The 14,128-nt window shown below is 35.0% G+C and overlaps 1 protein-coding gene across 2 annotated transcripts in view; it reads right to left on the bottom strand.

Annotated features, from left to right (window-relative positions):
* The window catches only part of atp6v1h (ATPase H+ transporting V1 subunit H), a 38,358-nt gene extending 24,892 nt beyond the window's left edge, over positions 1-13,466 (bottom strand). For both annotated transcript variants that reach the window (XM_039676469.2, XM_039676468.2), the window contains exons 1-6: positions 13,355-13,466; positions 12,651-12,784; positions 10,621-10,720; positions 10,248-10,337; positions 7,846-7,959; positions 5,676-5,780 (exon numbers count right to left, since the gene is read on the bottom strand). In XM_039676469.2, coding sequence (XP_039532403.1) covers positions 5,676-5,780; positions 7,846-7,959; positions 10,248-10,337; positions 10,621-10,720; positions 12,651-12,754 — 513 coding nt within the window. In that variant the 5' untranslated portion in view covers positions 12,755-12,784; positions 13,355-13,466. The remainder of the gene's footprint in view (positions 1-5,675; positions 5,781-7,845; positions 7,960-10,247; positions 10,338-10,620; positions 10,721-12,650; positions 12,785-13,354) is intronic.
* Positions 13,467-14,128: the final 662 nt, after the last annotated feature.

The following is a 14,128-nucleotide window of genomic DNA, read 5'->3' on the forward strand; positions in this document are numbered from 1 at the left end:
CTATTTATGATTTTCCACATTAATTAATTCATAGGGCCCGCGTGCAAAAGTGCAACGTCCAATTACCGTAAGGTGATTTGTAGGTGAACTTAATATGAAAGCTGGACTTTATCACATGATCTATGAGTAGATACATTCACTAAAAGCCAACCAACATTCACTATATGAATACAAAACAACTTGTATGAATGATTGACTTTACAACTAGTACCTTGAACAAAGGATCTGTAATGCCTTAATAGTTCATGGATTGTAAAAGGCATTTCATTACATGAGCCATTCCACCGAAAGGGTGACATTTCTGTCCCCAGGACCTTATATGTATAAAATTGCATGAAAATTATCTCTAAAATACATTTTATTATTAAGCAAAATGTCATGCACATTAAGCTAACTACAAATTTAAAACGTATAATTAAAAACATTAACAAAAACGACACAGAACACTAAAAAATAGCATTTTCTGCATGTCCCAACTCTCTATCTCTAAACTTTACCATGAAATATTATGATTAAAATCCTTCAGAAATCTGATTTTTCTTGCATTTTTGGATGACTTTATATCCAAACTGCTTTAAAATGAAAAAAGAAAAAAACATTTGATCTAATATTTTAGATAAAATACACATTTTAGTCATGTCCCCAGGTTTTCACTCAGTCCTGTTACACTATTACATCCCCCTGCTGAATAACGTAGAATATTCCACAAGACACATTTTCAACAGTAAGTTTCATCATCTGGATCTTCTGAAGGCAATGGGGTGACTATAAGTCACTCCTCTCATTTTCGTTTCTGTATATTTGATGAAATTGTAACTATGAATGAGAAGGTCAATCTCAACATACAGTCCTGTTATCTAAACGTTTTCTTAGATTTAATTGTTTTATTTTAAAAATATTAACTTTTGGTAAGGCACTAGAAATGGCTCAGTGTCCTCACGCTATTAGCATCAATGCTATGTGGCCATATGCCATATATTTGATAACTTTTTGCTTAAAAACTCAATCCTGTTACCTTCAGTCCTGTTACTATTTGTTTATTTTTCTAAAAAAATAAAATTAAACCACTATTTTTATCATTTTTTGTTTGGCCCATAATTTATATAATTATTTAATGAATTAATTCTAAATAAATATATAAGCTTGAGGCTTCGGTGGTCTTTAAAATGAAAAAAAAATGCCTGTGTTTTTTATATCAAAATACACCTTGCTTTAATAGTGATTTTATTGGCACAAATATCAATTTTTTGAACATATAACCAATAGTTTCTTTAAAATAAACACTTTCTTGTGGGGAAAACAAAGGAATTAATTGACATGCTTCTAAACTTGCTTTTTAAATGACCCATGATTTTTGGTAACAGGATTGAGAAAACATGCGTCCATATTCTGCTTAAACCTTGTAAAAAAATAAATAAAGTTGCCTGAGATTGACCAATACAAATTTTGAATAGTTAAATATGTGTAGTATTAGATTCAATGTTGAAAAAGATCAAAAATAAAGTTTATTTTTGAAGAGTTACAACAAGCAAATGTCACCCATTCGGTGGAATGGCCCACATGATACTATTCATTCACAATTAATATAATAAGAAAAACAAATTTATACAGATTTCTTTTCAAATTCATACAAATCGTAACAGTCGTTTTCATTCACTCGTTTCACTCTGGCATCAAATCAAGCCATCTAATGCAGTACGATATGTCAAGGAAATACACTCTGCTGAGTTGTTATCACTGTGCCGTTCACTTGAGCTCAAATATGTATTTCAAAGCCATTTGATTGATTTTCTAATAATGAACTTTACATTGTTACAAAAAGGCTCTATTTCAAATAAATGCTGTTCAGTTGAAGTTTCTATTCATCAAAGAATCCTTTAAAAAAATGTATTAAGGTGTCCACATAAATATTGAGCACTTTTACCGCTGATAATAAGAAGAAATGTTTCTTGAGCAGCAAATCAGCAAATTAGATTGATTTCTGAAGGATCATGTGACACTGAAGAAATGGTGCTGAAAATTCAGCTTTCCCATCACAGGAATAAATTATATTTAAAATATATACTAAAACAGAAAACAGATCTTTTAAATTGTAACTATTTCAAAAAATCAATGTATTTACTGCATCTTTGATCAAATAAATGCAGCCTTGGTGAGCAATATATATACACTTTCAAATCATTGAAAAAATATTCAGTGCATAAGGCAGTGTATATCAGTAGTTGGGACCACATTTGTTTAAATCTGTGTTTTCGCTGGAAACCATAACAAGCCATTGAAATGAGCCATTTAGCTATGATGGTGGAAATAAAATCCGCCTTGACAAGAAGAGGTGGGGACATGTCCCACCAACCCCCACTGTAAATTATGACTACAAGTGAAAACGAGATTCTGACATGTTGACGCAGACTTCAAATCTTTAATGCAATCAAAACACTTATCCTGTTACTGGTACTGCGTGTGAATGGAGGGTCAATTTGAAACATGTGCAAACAAATCACATCTTTGCATTTTAATGTAAATGGATTCCAGTTCAGGCTTGTGAATCAACATAAACATGTTTGAAGGTTATCTAAAATAAAATAAGATTAAGAACATACTCAAATCCAAACAACAAAAACATACTCTTACTGCTTACTAACTAGGCGCAACATTAAAGTCCCTGCAAAGTCAAAATGAATGTGTTCTGACTTTGTCACACCACAGAAAAATGTGTTATTAGCCACCCAGACAAATTTGAATGATAAAAAAAGCCGGCAAGACCATAAAATGAGCTATCAAAATCTCGAAAAAATAAGATTTAATGCTGAATGCGATTTTCGTGTTTGAAAAGTAACTATACATAAGAGACGGAAAGATGCAGATAACCATACATTATTTAAGGTTATTTCTATTCATCACGATATTGATATATGAACTGATTTCCCCGTTGCGAACGTGCACTCCTCTAAACTGTCGCTACGGGTGCTGCACTGATAGTTGATTGCTGCTCATTTTCCCCGGAGAATATCAAGTTAACAACAACCCTTTAGAAAAAGTAATTCCTTTGTGGATCCTCTTGATCTGCTTTCTCCATGTTTCTTTGACTAACCTCAGTGTCTCAGTCTCACGCACGCTGCAAATCATGTTCGACACATTCAAACTGGGAGTGGTACCGTCCACACTGTTTTATCCATTGTAGGCACCGCTCACGTTGTGTTTACGGCTCCTCCAAACTCCTCCTAACAATCTCTCAGGGTACCTAGTGTCTGATTTACAAACGCTGTGGGCGCACCGCTTCACCATCTTGCTTGAAGTCAATGTTTGACGGACCTGCTCACATAGTAACGGTGGCTATGATGTGTGGCCGTTTTGGGGAAGGGGTCGGCAAAAGGTCAATCTAATCAAACAGTCTTTGTAATGCATGTTTTAGCAATACATTTCTAACATTTAAAATGTGTTTACAGGGACTTTTCCAAAAAAGAAAAAAATTTTCTGTCCACATAGAACACTCTCTAAACACACTAAACTGTTAGGTGACACAATTACAGCAAATGATAGATATTTGATGTTTAATGTACAGTTGTGTGTTGTGACAAAACATCCCGCCAAACTGGTTAGGACAAAACTCAAGATATACATGGAAATAGGGGTGGGCGATATGACCAAGATCTTATATCACAATTAGGAAAGTGTGCAACGACTAATTTTATTAACGTTTAAATGTAAATTTAGCAACCAACTAGTCAATTAGTCTAACCCCCCAGGAAACTGTCTGTATATGCGATCCATTTCAAGCCGACTACTTAATCTATGAACATAGATTAGGTATAGTGGGGCACAGAACAAAAAAAGTAGACCGGCACATCTAAATTGTTTTTTTAAAAGCAAAGAAGTTGGTACCACCACAAGGTCAAGATACGGGACTTAGCACCACTAGACCCTTGAGTGAATGTTTTAATCTGTATCTGTGGCTGGCCTGCTGTAGCCGAGCTCACAGCTCAACTCATTCTGAGTCAGGAGGATCCAGGGTCAAATCGTGCTCCACACACTTCTCGGTTCATTCTTCTTGTTGTGCCTTTTATATAAAAGCACTCTGCTGCAGTAGTGCCCTAGCACGGCTGTCTCTTCAGATCTCAGACCCCCTATTGTGTACACGCGGGATACGAGGAGTGACACAGTAAATACAAATTCACTCGTTCCTGTGCAAGTGCTGCTTGACAAACGGGTGTGCTCCAAAATTCTGAGATCATTAGTGAAAATGCTTGTATTTTGCAATTACTTTATTATATTTCATACTGTAAATACACAATTATTATTTTTTTAATATTATATAATTAAAAATTTCTTGAATTTTCTTTAATCAAACTGACTGCCTATTTTCTTTACCAATCCTCCAATGATTTTTCCAGGCATGTTGTGACTTCTAGATAAGTATTTTTTATATAATGTAAAAAAAAAAACTATTCGTCAATTATTCAATGACTCAGTCAGACAAATTTGTGAACCAGTTAAAACAATTCAGTAAAAACAAATGACTCAATACATGCTCAAATGCTCACAAACTGGATATCACAATGGCTTGAAAATGTGTTAACGAGTAAATTGACAGCCATAATTATTATATTAGAATATTAATACAGTATATCATATAATAATACTAATAATGCAAATATTCATGACTTTACCAAGCCTAGAAAGGACGATTTTAAAAGTCATTGATATTTTCAATGTTTTACATTTAACCCAGTTTTAATAACACATCTAGATATAGATATGTTCAATCGAAAATTTCTTAAGTTAATTTATTTTACATTTTGTACGTTTCTTTTTATTTTCAGGTATAAATCAGATTTTGAATCCCAAATTTTCAATGCTGTCTCAGACTTTTGGCCTTGACACAACATAAAATATTTCATTTGTTAATGTTACTTATAAAGTTAATAAACTAAACTGACACAAACTGCCTTTTTCCATAAGAAGGCATTCTTTTTAAAACCTATCAAAAAACTCAAAAGGAAAACAGCAAATGGCCAGCGCTTTGACACATCACAAGTTCTTTTATGTCTCTGCCTGCCTTTCACACTCCAGTGAAAGAAAGATGATTGAAAACAAGAAAGCGATGGCATCTTTTGAAGTTTCATTGTATAGGAAAATTTACATCATAAGGCACAGAGGCAACACTGGTAATGCACAAAGATCCAGATACAGTAGGTTATGTTCAGTGACAGAGTAAAAGCAGATGCCTTAGATAAGGTGAAGATCTTTTCAAAAAATAGAGTGCTGTCTGTGTAGCAAGAGCGTTCCGAATTTGAAAATAAGAACCCTTCAATAAAATCATTAAAATATCTTCAAATGTCATGTAAAAATAAATCTTTAAATGAAAATTCTATCATTTCCTCACCCTCAAGTCATTCCAATCCTGTATACATTTCGTTCTTCCATCGGACAAAAAAAGGAGACATTAAGCAGAATGTTAGCTGCAAACTCCATTCACATTCACTGTATGAAAGTGACTGTGGGGTCTCAGTCATAAACATTCTGTATACAATCTCCTTTTGTGTTCCAATGAAGACAGATAGTCATACAGGTCTGGAATGACAAGAGAGTGAGGAAATTGACATTATTGCAAAATCTTAAATTGGTTGGAGAGAGAAGGTCTGATGATTTTAGAATAAAATCTCTTTGTTTTCTACCTGAGAGCTGAGCTGGGTCTTAATCCAGTTGAAGTAGTAGTTCAGGTCACTGCCCTCCATCAGGTCACGTCCCCAGGCAGCCAGCTTGGCAATAATCCTCGCAGCCTGGGGGGTGTGAAGAGAAATGTCACATCAGTGCTTTGAAAAATGTATTTCTGTTAAATGTGGCTTTCATACAGATACTTGAACATAAGAATATTTTTCAAAAAATGGCTTATTGGGGCTGTGGAGTGGACTAGTTGTTAGCACACTTGTTTGGGCAGAATGACGACAAGAGTTTAAATAGAGTTTATAACATTTCCCAAACCTGCTCTCATTCAATCTCATTTCCTGTCATCTCTCTGCTCTTCTCTGGACAATTAACAGCTATAATTGTGATAAGTAATGGCGACTGTTGCTTTATCTAGATCAGTCTGAAACATTCAACCTGAAATTAAACACCACAAAATGAACATTTCAGCCAAATGAATATGCAACTGCTGCAGAATATGCTGAAATTATTGGACAGGTGAAGTGATTCTCTAAGGGCTCTTTCGCTCCTTACATCTGTGTGTGCACTATGATAATGAATGCATTTAGAGCCATTCTGATGTTTCCAGAAGACATGACATTTACTCTGCTTGCCATGCAAAAGGGGAACTTCAGAGTGTTTCATTAAGAGCTGAGGTGAGGATGGCAAGGGGAATCAATACCATCCTTACGCAGTTCAGCACCCTGCGACCGCCGTCTGCCTGAAGGGTAATTAAACTGTGACGACTTCATGCTGTTCTGTGTGTGAAGAATGTATCCTTAAAATGAGAGTATCCTGGGAAATCGTTTAGCTTTTGAGCGAATGTTCAAATCTGAGCATGGAAATCTCTTTGATGAATTATTGATGGACCCATTCTACCTATGGGCTCTCAAACAAAAGGCCCTGAATGTGGGTTCTGGATTGATGTACAAGTTGCTTTTAAGAACAAATCTCAATGATATTATGTAATAAGCAGAATACATTGTGGCAGACCTTGGACAACACCTGAAATTGGGAATAACTGGTGATTCCTTATTGGTCGATCTGTTTAGTAATCATAGAAAACAGAGAGGAAAAGCTAACAGTTCAGTAATTACTTGGGGGGGGGGATTTCCAAGGGAAAAAGATTGTGTGATATTGGTCCACATTCTACCGTGACTTTGTTATGCAAATGCAGCTGAACCATCAGTAAACACCATCTACACATTCCTGAAATTAACTGTGAAATTTAAGCTCTTGTGCTAGTAGTAGAAATTAATTTTCTTTTACAGAAGAAAATATGAGGCCAAAGCAGGTCAAATGAGCTCCTTAAAATACAATACAATAATTTCACTGCAATGATAAATAATTTAATTAATATTGCTGCTGATTTTTTTTTTTTTTGGTTTGTTTTTTTTAAACATATTTGTAAAAAGGAACTTTCTTCAGTTGACTAAATTATTAAATACTCTACCTAGAACAGCTGTTTAAAGTTTGGGGTATGAAAATGTAAAATATTGTTCAAATTAAATTTTTTTTTTAATTATTTTAATACACGCTGCCTGGCCCAAAAAAAAAAAAAAAAAACCTGTTTGGATTTTAATCTATTATTGGATAATTATTGCATACTTTAATTATTGCATGGATAATACTTTGGGAACAGTTCTTATAATCTAATTGATGGAGTGTGTAGCTTTTCATTTCTTAAACAACAATGTAATATTCCAGGATGACAATGTCGAGATTCATTAGGCTCAAATTGTGAAAGAATGGTTGACATGGAGCATGAAGAATCATTTTCACACATGAAAAAATAACATCACAACATTTATTTTCATGAAGAGTTGCATAGGTTTTTGGTCAAGATCTTGTATTGACAATGCAAGAGTCAAGCGCTCTGTAAAGTCTCCTTCAGCACATCCCAAAGAAGAATTTATGGTCTGGACTGAGCCAGGTGCCAATTCATGTGTCAAAATGATTGTTCCATCCCAACCATTCTTTCACAATTTGAAAATCTTGACATTGTCATCCTGGAATATGGCCATGATGTGTCTTCCTACATGGTTGTTTAAGAAATGAAAAGCTACACACTTCCATATATATACACATATGTGTGTGTATGTATGTATGTATGTATATATATATATATATTTATGTATTTATTGTCTGATAGCAACGTACCATGTGAACAGTGAAGAGGTCTTGACGGTTCAGCATTGGAAGGAAATATGACCAGGCTGTATTCTTAGTCTTCTTGGCATAATCAAAGAAGATATTCACCCTCTGATGATTTTCCTGCATGATAGAGCAAAAGACACATTATTGCAACAAATAAATTAGAAAAGGTGAGTGATTACAGAAAAATTATCCCACACACATCTTCTAATATAGAAGTTGCACAAATGGACATTAAAGTGATGGCACACTATTTTTTTTTTCCTTTTATATAAAATAAAAAAAGATTAAAGAAAATATTGTAGTCAAATTATTTTAGGTAATCTGATTATTTTCCTTAGTATACCTCCATTTCACTGGTACTACAGCATGAGCTATGCCTGGTAGCACTGTTGTGTCCTTGAAAAATCATGTAAAAGATACTTGACAAAACAGCACATGGAGGGTGAGACAGACTGTTCCTTTCTTCCGTTTCCCCAGACACATCTATATAATGAATTGATATTTAAAATGGAAAGATTAGGCTGTTTGTCGCGGTTTTAAAATTATTACCACTTTGCATATGAATAGAAGATGTCATTATAGAGGCATAGGCTAAATGAGTTGTGAGATGACGAGTCATTGTATAAATACAGAAACACTCAGTATAGACGCTGCAGTACACAGAACTGCAGGCTCCATATAAGCAACTGAAAGTGGGTTTTATAAAGGCCATCTATCAGCACAAACTTAAGAGATAATATTGACAAAATATACAGGGAATAAGCTAAGCTAAAGGAGTATTGACTGAGTGACATTATAATTCAAAATCAGCTTGTGGACTTGACATTTTTGCAGGACCAAGGCTGTGAAGAGACAAAAAACAAATGTCATAGAAATATTCAAGCAACGGTCTGCATTTCTCATTTCAATACACTCTACATCTTTCAACTGAGATAGTACAGGGTCAATCTATGTGTTATAAATGAACACTCCAAAGATTTTAAAGGGTAACTAAACCCTAAAACAACTTTTTTTAGTCAATGATCTGTAGGAATGGGGCTTTATTAATGCTGTTCATTGATTCAAGTAATTTATTCGCCATTTGGGGTATAAAGTGTTTTAATTCTACAATATATGGTGTAAAAACATCTGAGTATGGAAACATCATAAACATCAGAGAAACATCAACGGTGGCTGTTGCGTAAGAGGGGTACCAGCTAACCACGCCCTTGCCTACAGAGAAACGTGTCTCAGGTGCACACCCCCTCTGCTTTTTCACTTTTTCAGAGTCATGCATAAGACACATGCCTTTGGTGTGAGAGAACCGGGTTCGAATCCACTGTGTCCCTGGGCAAGACACTTAACCCCTAGTTGCTCCAGAGGCATGCGACCTCTGACATATATAGCAATTGTAAGTCGCTTTGAATAAAAGCGTCAGCTAAATAAAATGTAAATGTAAATTTAAATATTTAAAATGTTATTCCTGTGAAAAAAAATGTCTTCATGCTTTAACAAAGCTTGAATATGACTCTATACCCTCGCTTCATTTAGTATACGAGAATCCTATAAATATGCAAATTAGCCCATCTCCACTCACTCAAATGAGCTCAGAGATCCAAACGGCCAACTTACTGATGTAAACGCTGCACGATGGTAGGTGTTACATGTGCATGTATTTGTGATATATTTGATCTGTATAATTATTTGTATGTCCTCTAGGGGGTGACAATGTTCTTGTTTGTGTCTTTGTCTTATTAGGAACCGGTTTCCTGCGCCTATGGATCATGTACGGTTTGGGATTAATCATCTAAGCAACCAAATCTGCTCGCTGGGCGGGTGTTCGGTGGCGGTTCTTTGTGCGCTCTTGTTGTTTGAATTGACCCCGATTCATTTTCCTTCTACTATGTGTATACACTTTTTGTAATAAATCCCCTATGGAATGAGCTATTTTGTGATGTCCTGAATTGTGTTATGGCTGTGGTCGTAACAGTAGGCCTTATTGCTCTTTACAATGAAGGACACATAACGTTAATTAACATGATTGGCCTTTAGCTTGACTATTATCAAACAACTAATAATGTGTCGCTAATTTTAAAATATACAGGGATAAACTGGTTTCTCTTGAGGCACGTTGAGGTGATTGGTTACAAGGTAGTTTGTGATGTCAGAAACACCAGCGATTTAAATTTGCAGCTGCCATTAGATCGCTACAGTTTTAAAGAGAAAATACTCAACAACTTGGTGCCGACTTGTGAATTTGCACAAGGTTTGTCCTAAAGCATATTAAAAACAACACATAGACATATAAACAACATTAAAAACTTGATTTTCACCACAAGGGGCCTTTAAGTCTGACAGACTATGAGAAAACAGACATTAGATTAGATTTGAATTTTTTACATCTCTGAAATGGTGCATGTTTTTACCTGCAGCGTGTCATCAATCAGGGTCAGGATGTACTGAACTGTTTGTTCCTTAGATATATGAGCCATAAGGTTGAGGAAGGTCTTTGCACACTACAAGAAAATATGTTAGAGAAGAAAAAGTTAAATATATAGAATTGCAAAGAAAAACAACATGTAAGCCTATGTGAGTTTAGTCATTTTCACAAAGCTTTCGTTTACTTAAAAGGGTATCTAAGGTCTCCGTTCTCAAAACTAACCAAAAATAAAAATACAAGCAATGATCTAAAGCTCTGTCGTTCTGTTATGCAAAATGAATGTGGTACATTTATTCTATCAAGCTAAACAGATGTGCTGGGCAAAAAAAAAAAAAATCCAGGAAAAATGTGATATATACCTGATGTCCTTCTTTTGTCAGAATTGCTTGCTTGTCTTCAGACATGGCAACCTCAAACTTCTTGATAAACTCACAGTCCTCAGCTGAGATCATTTGGCCCCTGAAAAAGTAAGGTAAGCTTGAGATAAGCTCAACAAAAGGCAATCTAACAAAATGCATCAATTATTCACATTAGTTCAGCATATTCACTCTCACCTGTTTTATTTTTTTTACACATTGTTTTAATCGGTCCAATAAACAGATTAAAACAATATATTAATTCTCAAGAGCCCACAAAAAATCATTTTTCTCTCATTTGTGAAGAGTTTGCAGGACTCAAAAAGTGTGGGCTGATGGTTGGTCCTCACTGATAAAACTGTATTACAAATTTCAGTACAATTTCTGGTTTTTACAAATGAAAAATACATATTGTATTTTATAATGTCGTTTACTCCAGTGTTGGCAAAGATTATTTTCACATAAAGAATGATGGGTAAGGGTGAGTAATTACTGATAGAATTTTCATTTTGGGGTGAACTATCCCTTTAATACCTACAATTGAACCCTAAAATAAAGTGTTACCAAACACTCTAAAAAAACAACAAAAAACTTAGCAGACAGGGCCTTTGTAATGCAAGAAGGAAATGGCAAGCTCTATCTCTTTACATTGGACATAAGGCTGGGTGGGATGAGTCAAGTCAAGTCAAATATATTTATATAGCGCTTTTCACAAATTGTATCAAAGCTGCTTCACAGTGTCAATCAAGACAACTTAACAGTGTTTGTTTATTCATGGAAAAAAGACAATCAAATTTGGTAGAGCTGATCAATGGTATGATGGGTAATTTATTTGAATATCCCCAAATAAATGAGGATAAATGACATATATTATAATAATATATGTCATATTTATTTGAGTATGACCACAGTATCGTTACCACAGTATATAATATCTATCGTTAGAGATTGTGCTATCTTGTGTCTATCACGGAATGTACATATACAGCACAATTGACACTTCAGAGTAATGAAATACATAAATAAATTCATTAAAAAAAACAAAGAGCAGTACGTGCTTGATGTTAAAAAGAGTTGTACGTGCTGGCTTAGTTGGTGAATAACATTAAGGGAGGACTATGCATATGCGAAATGACAAATCTTAAAACATTCAATGTCAGAAACAGACCCCTACACACACACACACACACACACACACAAAACCTTGACTATAACTGTCACATGACAATGACACAGACACAGTGTCCTTAAAGGATCTAGACCTTGTTCCTGTTTCAGAGAAGTACGTGATCCAAGTTCTAAGATACATATATATACACACATATACATATCATAGGATCATAGGATTCAAAAGTTTAGATTTGTTAAAACAATCATTCATGAATGAAACAAGTTTTTCAGTGATGAATGAAACAAGTTTTCTGTTTTTTTTATTTTTTATTTATTTTTTTAAATTTTATTGAGGACTCCATAAAGAAGGTTTATAGTCGGCATGGGACTGAAGTTGCAAAAGTCTTTCCTTCCCTATTACGACGTGTAGTCAAGAAAAAAATGTTCTCTAGAACAAGAAAAACATTTAGGCTGGATGTTGATTTTGTCCATCGGGTATTGATGGGATCGTAGTGGTTTGCTATTGCTGTGATTTAATATTGCTGTGATTTAATGTGTGAAATCACACATTAAATCAAAGGTTGTCCTGCCCTCTTGCCAGTAAACATTTTAGAGAAGAGAAGTCATTCCAACTCTTAGGGAGAAGTTATTTTGATTAAAGAATGCAAGGGCACATTCATTTTATATAAAAAAGAATGATGTGCACCGTTTTAATAATTTATAATAAATAAATACTCAAAAAATAAATAAATAATAACCGTCACATTTGGTTTGTATAATGGTGACTTTAAGCATCATTTTACAACAGCTCAGTCTCTTGAGACAGTATTCTATGAGGCCAAACAATCTTTCAGATTTCAGAATTAATTGTCAAGGAGAGAAATACAGAAGCAGAAGTGATGTACAAAAGTAACGTTACTCACTGGAGGTAGGACTGCCAGTTGACCTTGTTTGCTCGGACCTCAGCGGCCTTGGCTGCAATGATGTTGGTAGGAACGGCAGCATCCACTGCCCCTCGGATATCCATCTTAAGCTCTTAGATATTAGGACCTGAAAACTGAAAACAATAAATCGTAATGTGCCACCATGAAAAATACTGCAGCATCTGTACTTCCAGCTAGCTCCGCTCGAAAATAGGTTAGAAACAGATAACACGGTAATAATATGTTAAATAAATATTATATTAGATTACTGCGCAAACGGGAGTGTATGCTGTTCACACACACAGACACACACAGACACAGACACTATAAAACTGAATTAACGTTAGCGTAGTAGGGGTCGTCTACAGCTAACGTTAGCTAAGTTGAACGGGCAAAAAAGGCGAATTGCAACATTAGTTAAAATGTAAATGAGATCAACTAAATTTGTAGGAGGTCTGAGCACGTCATTTCGAAATAATATAATCATATTTGTTATATGTCTTCTAATTAAAACTACTAACGTTAAGTTTCTGAATGGACTAAGCCACTGACAACAGCTAATGCAAGCAAACAGCGGCCTGTAAAGGTAGCGCCTTGCGTCAGTGTTCAATAAGACGTTGCTACACAGTTATCAAGCAATTAATTGTAGATCCAAAATCATTTTTTATAGTTGAAATATTATAAATATATCTGACTTCACGTACCTGCTGCCTTTTGCTGTCAAATTGCTACAAGACGTCACGGGATCAATGTCACGTGATGCTGTCATGTGAGCGGGCCAACGAATTAACCCTTTAAAGAGTAGGCTAATTTCAGTGGTAAGGATTGTGACTCGCCTCGGTGTCTCCAGGACCATATGCAGGTAGCCTAGGTCCCAAAATTGAGTTTACTAGCAGGGGGTTATTTTTTTATTTCCCTGATCTCAATTTTAAGACGTTTTAAGGACAAAAAAAGAGGATAATAGAGAAGGCTAGTCATACCTGCACTCTCTCATCTCCATCACCTTCTCTCTTTCTTTTTCTCCCAGTCTCCATATCTGGCCCTACTCTTCCATTCCCAAAGCATTGATGTATACATTTACATCTGTGTCAGTGAAGAAGGTAAACAGGGTCGACTGTATGCTTCATATTAGACAAGTGAATTTACTAAAGGCGATAGCCTACCAGGAAAGCTAGGTAACTAGCTAAATTTATTAAATTAATTCATATGTGCCTAGGCCCACCAAATATATTTTAAATAATTTTCTAACGGTTAATAATTCTTCAATAATTATTTTAAATGTGGTTTATTTTGTCATGCATTAGAACTCGATCCTAAAATTAATCTCTTCAGTTAGTCATAGGCTAATAATAGGCTTGTTCGACTGCACAGACCGACGTCGACCAGCAGCTGACTTGAAGCAGTGCATGCTGGTTAGAAATTATGTCTGACTTGAGACAGTTCTGATGCTACATCACTATGACATATGGCATCAAAGT

Source organism: Pimephales promelas, chromosome 5 (assembly GCF_988280905.1).
Source record: "Pimephales promelas chromosome 5, fPimPro1.hap1.1, whole genome shotgun sequence".
NCBI lineage: Eukaryota > Metazoa > Chordata > Actinopteri > Cypriniformes > Leuciscidae > Pimephales > Pimephales promelas.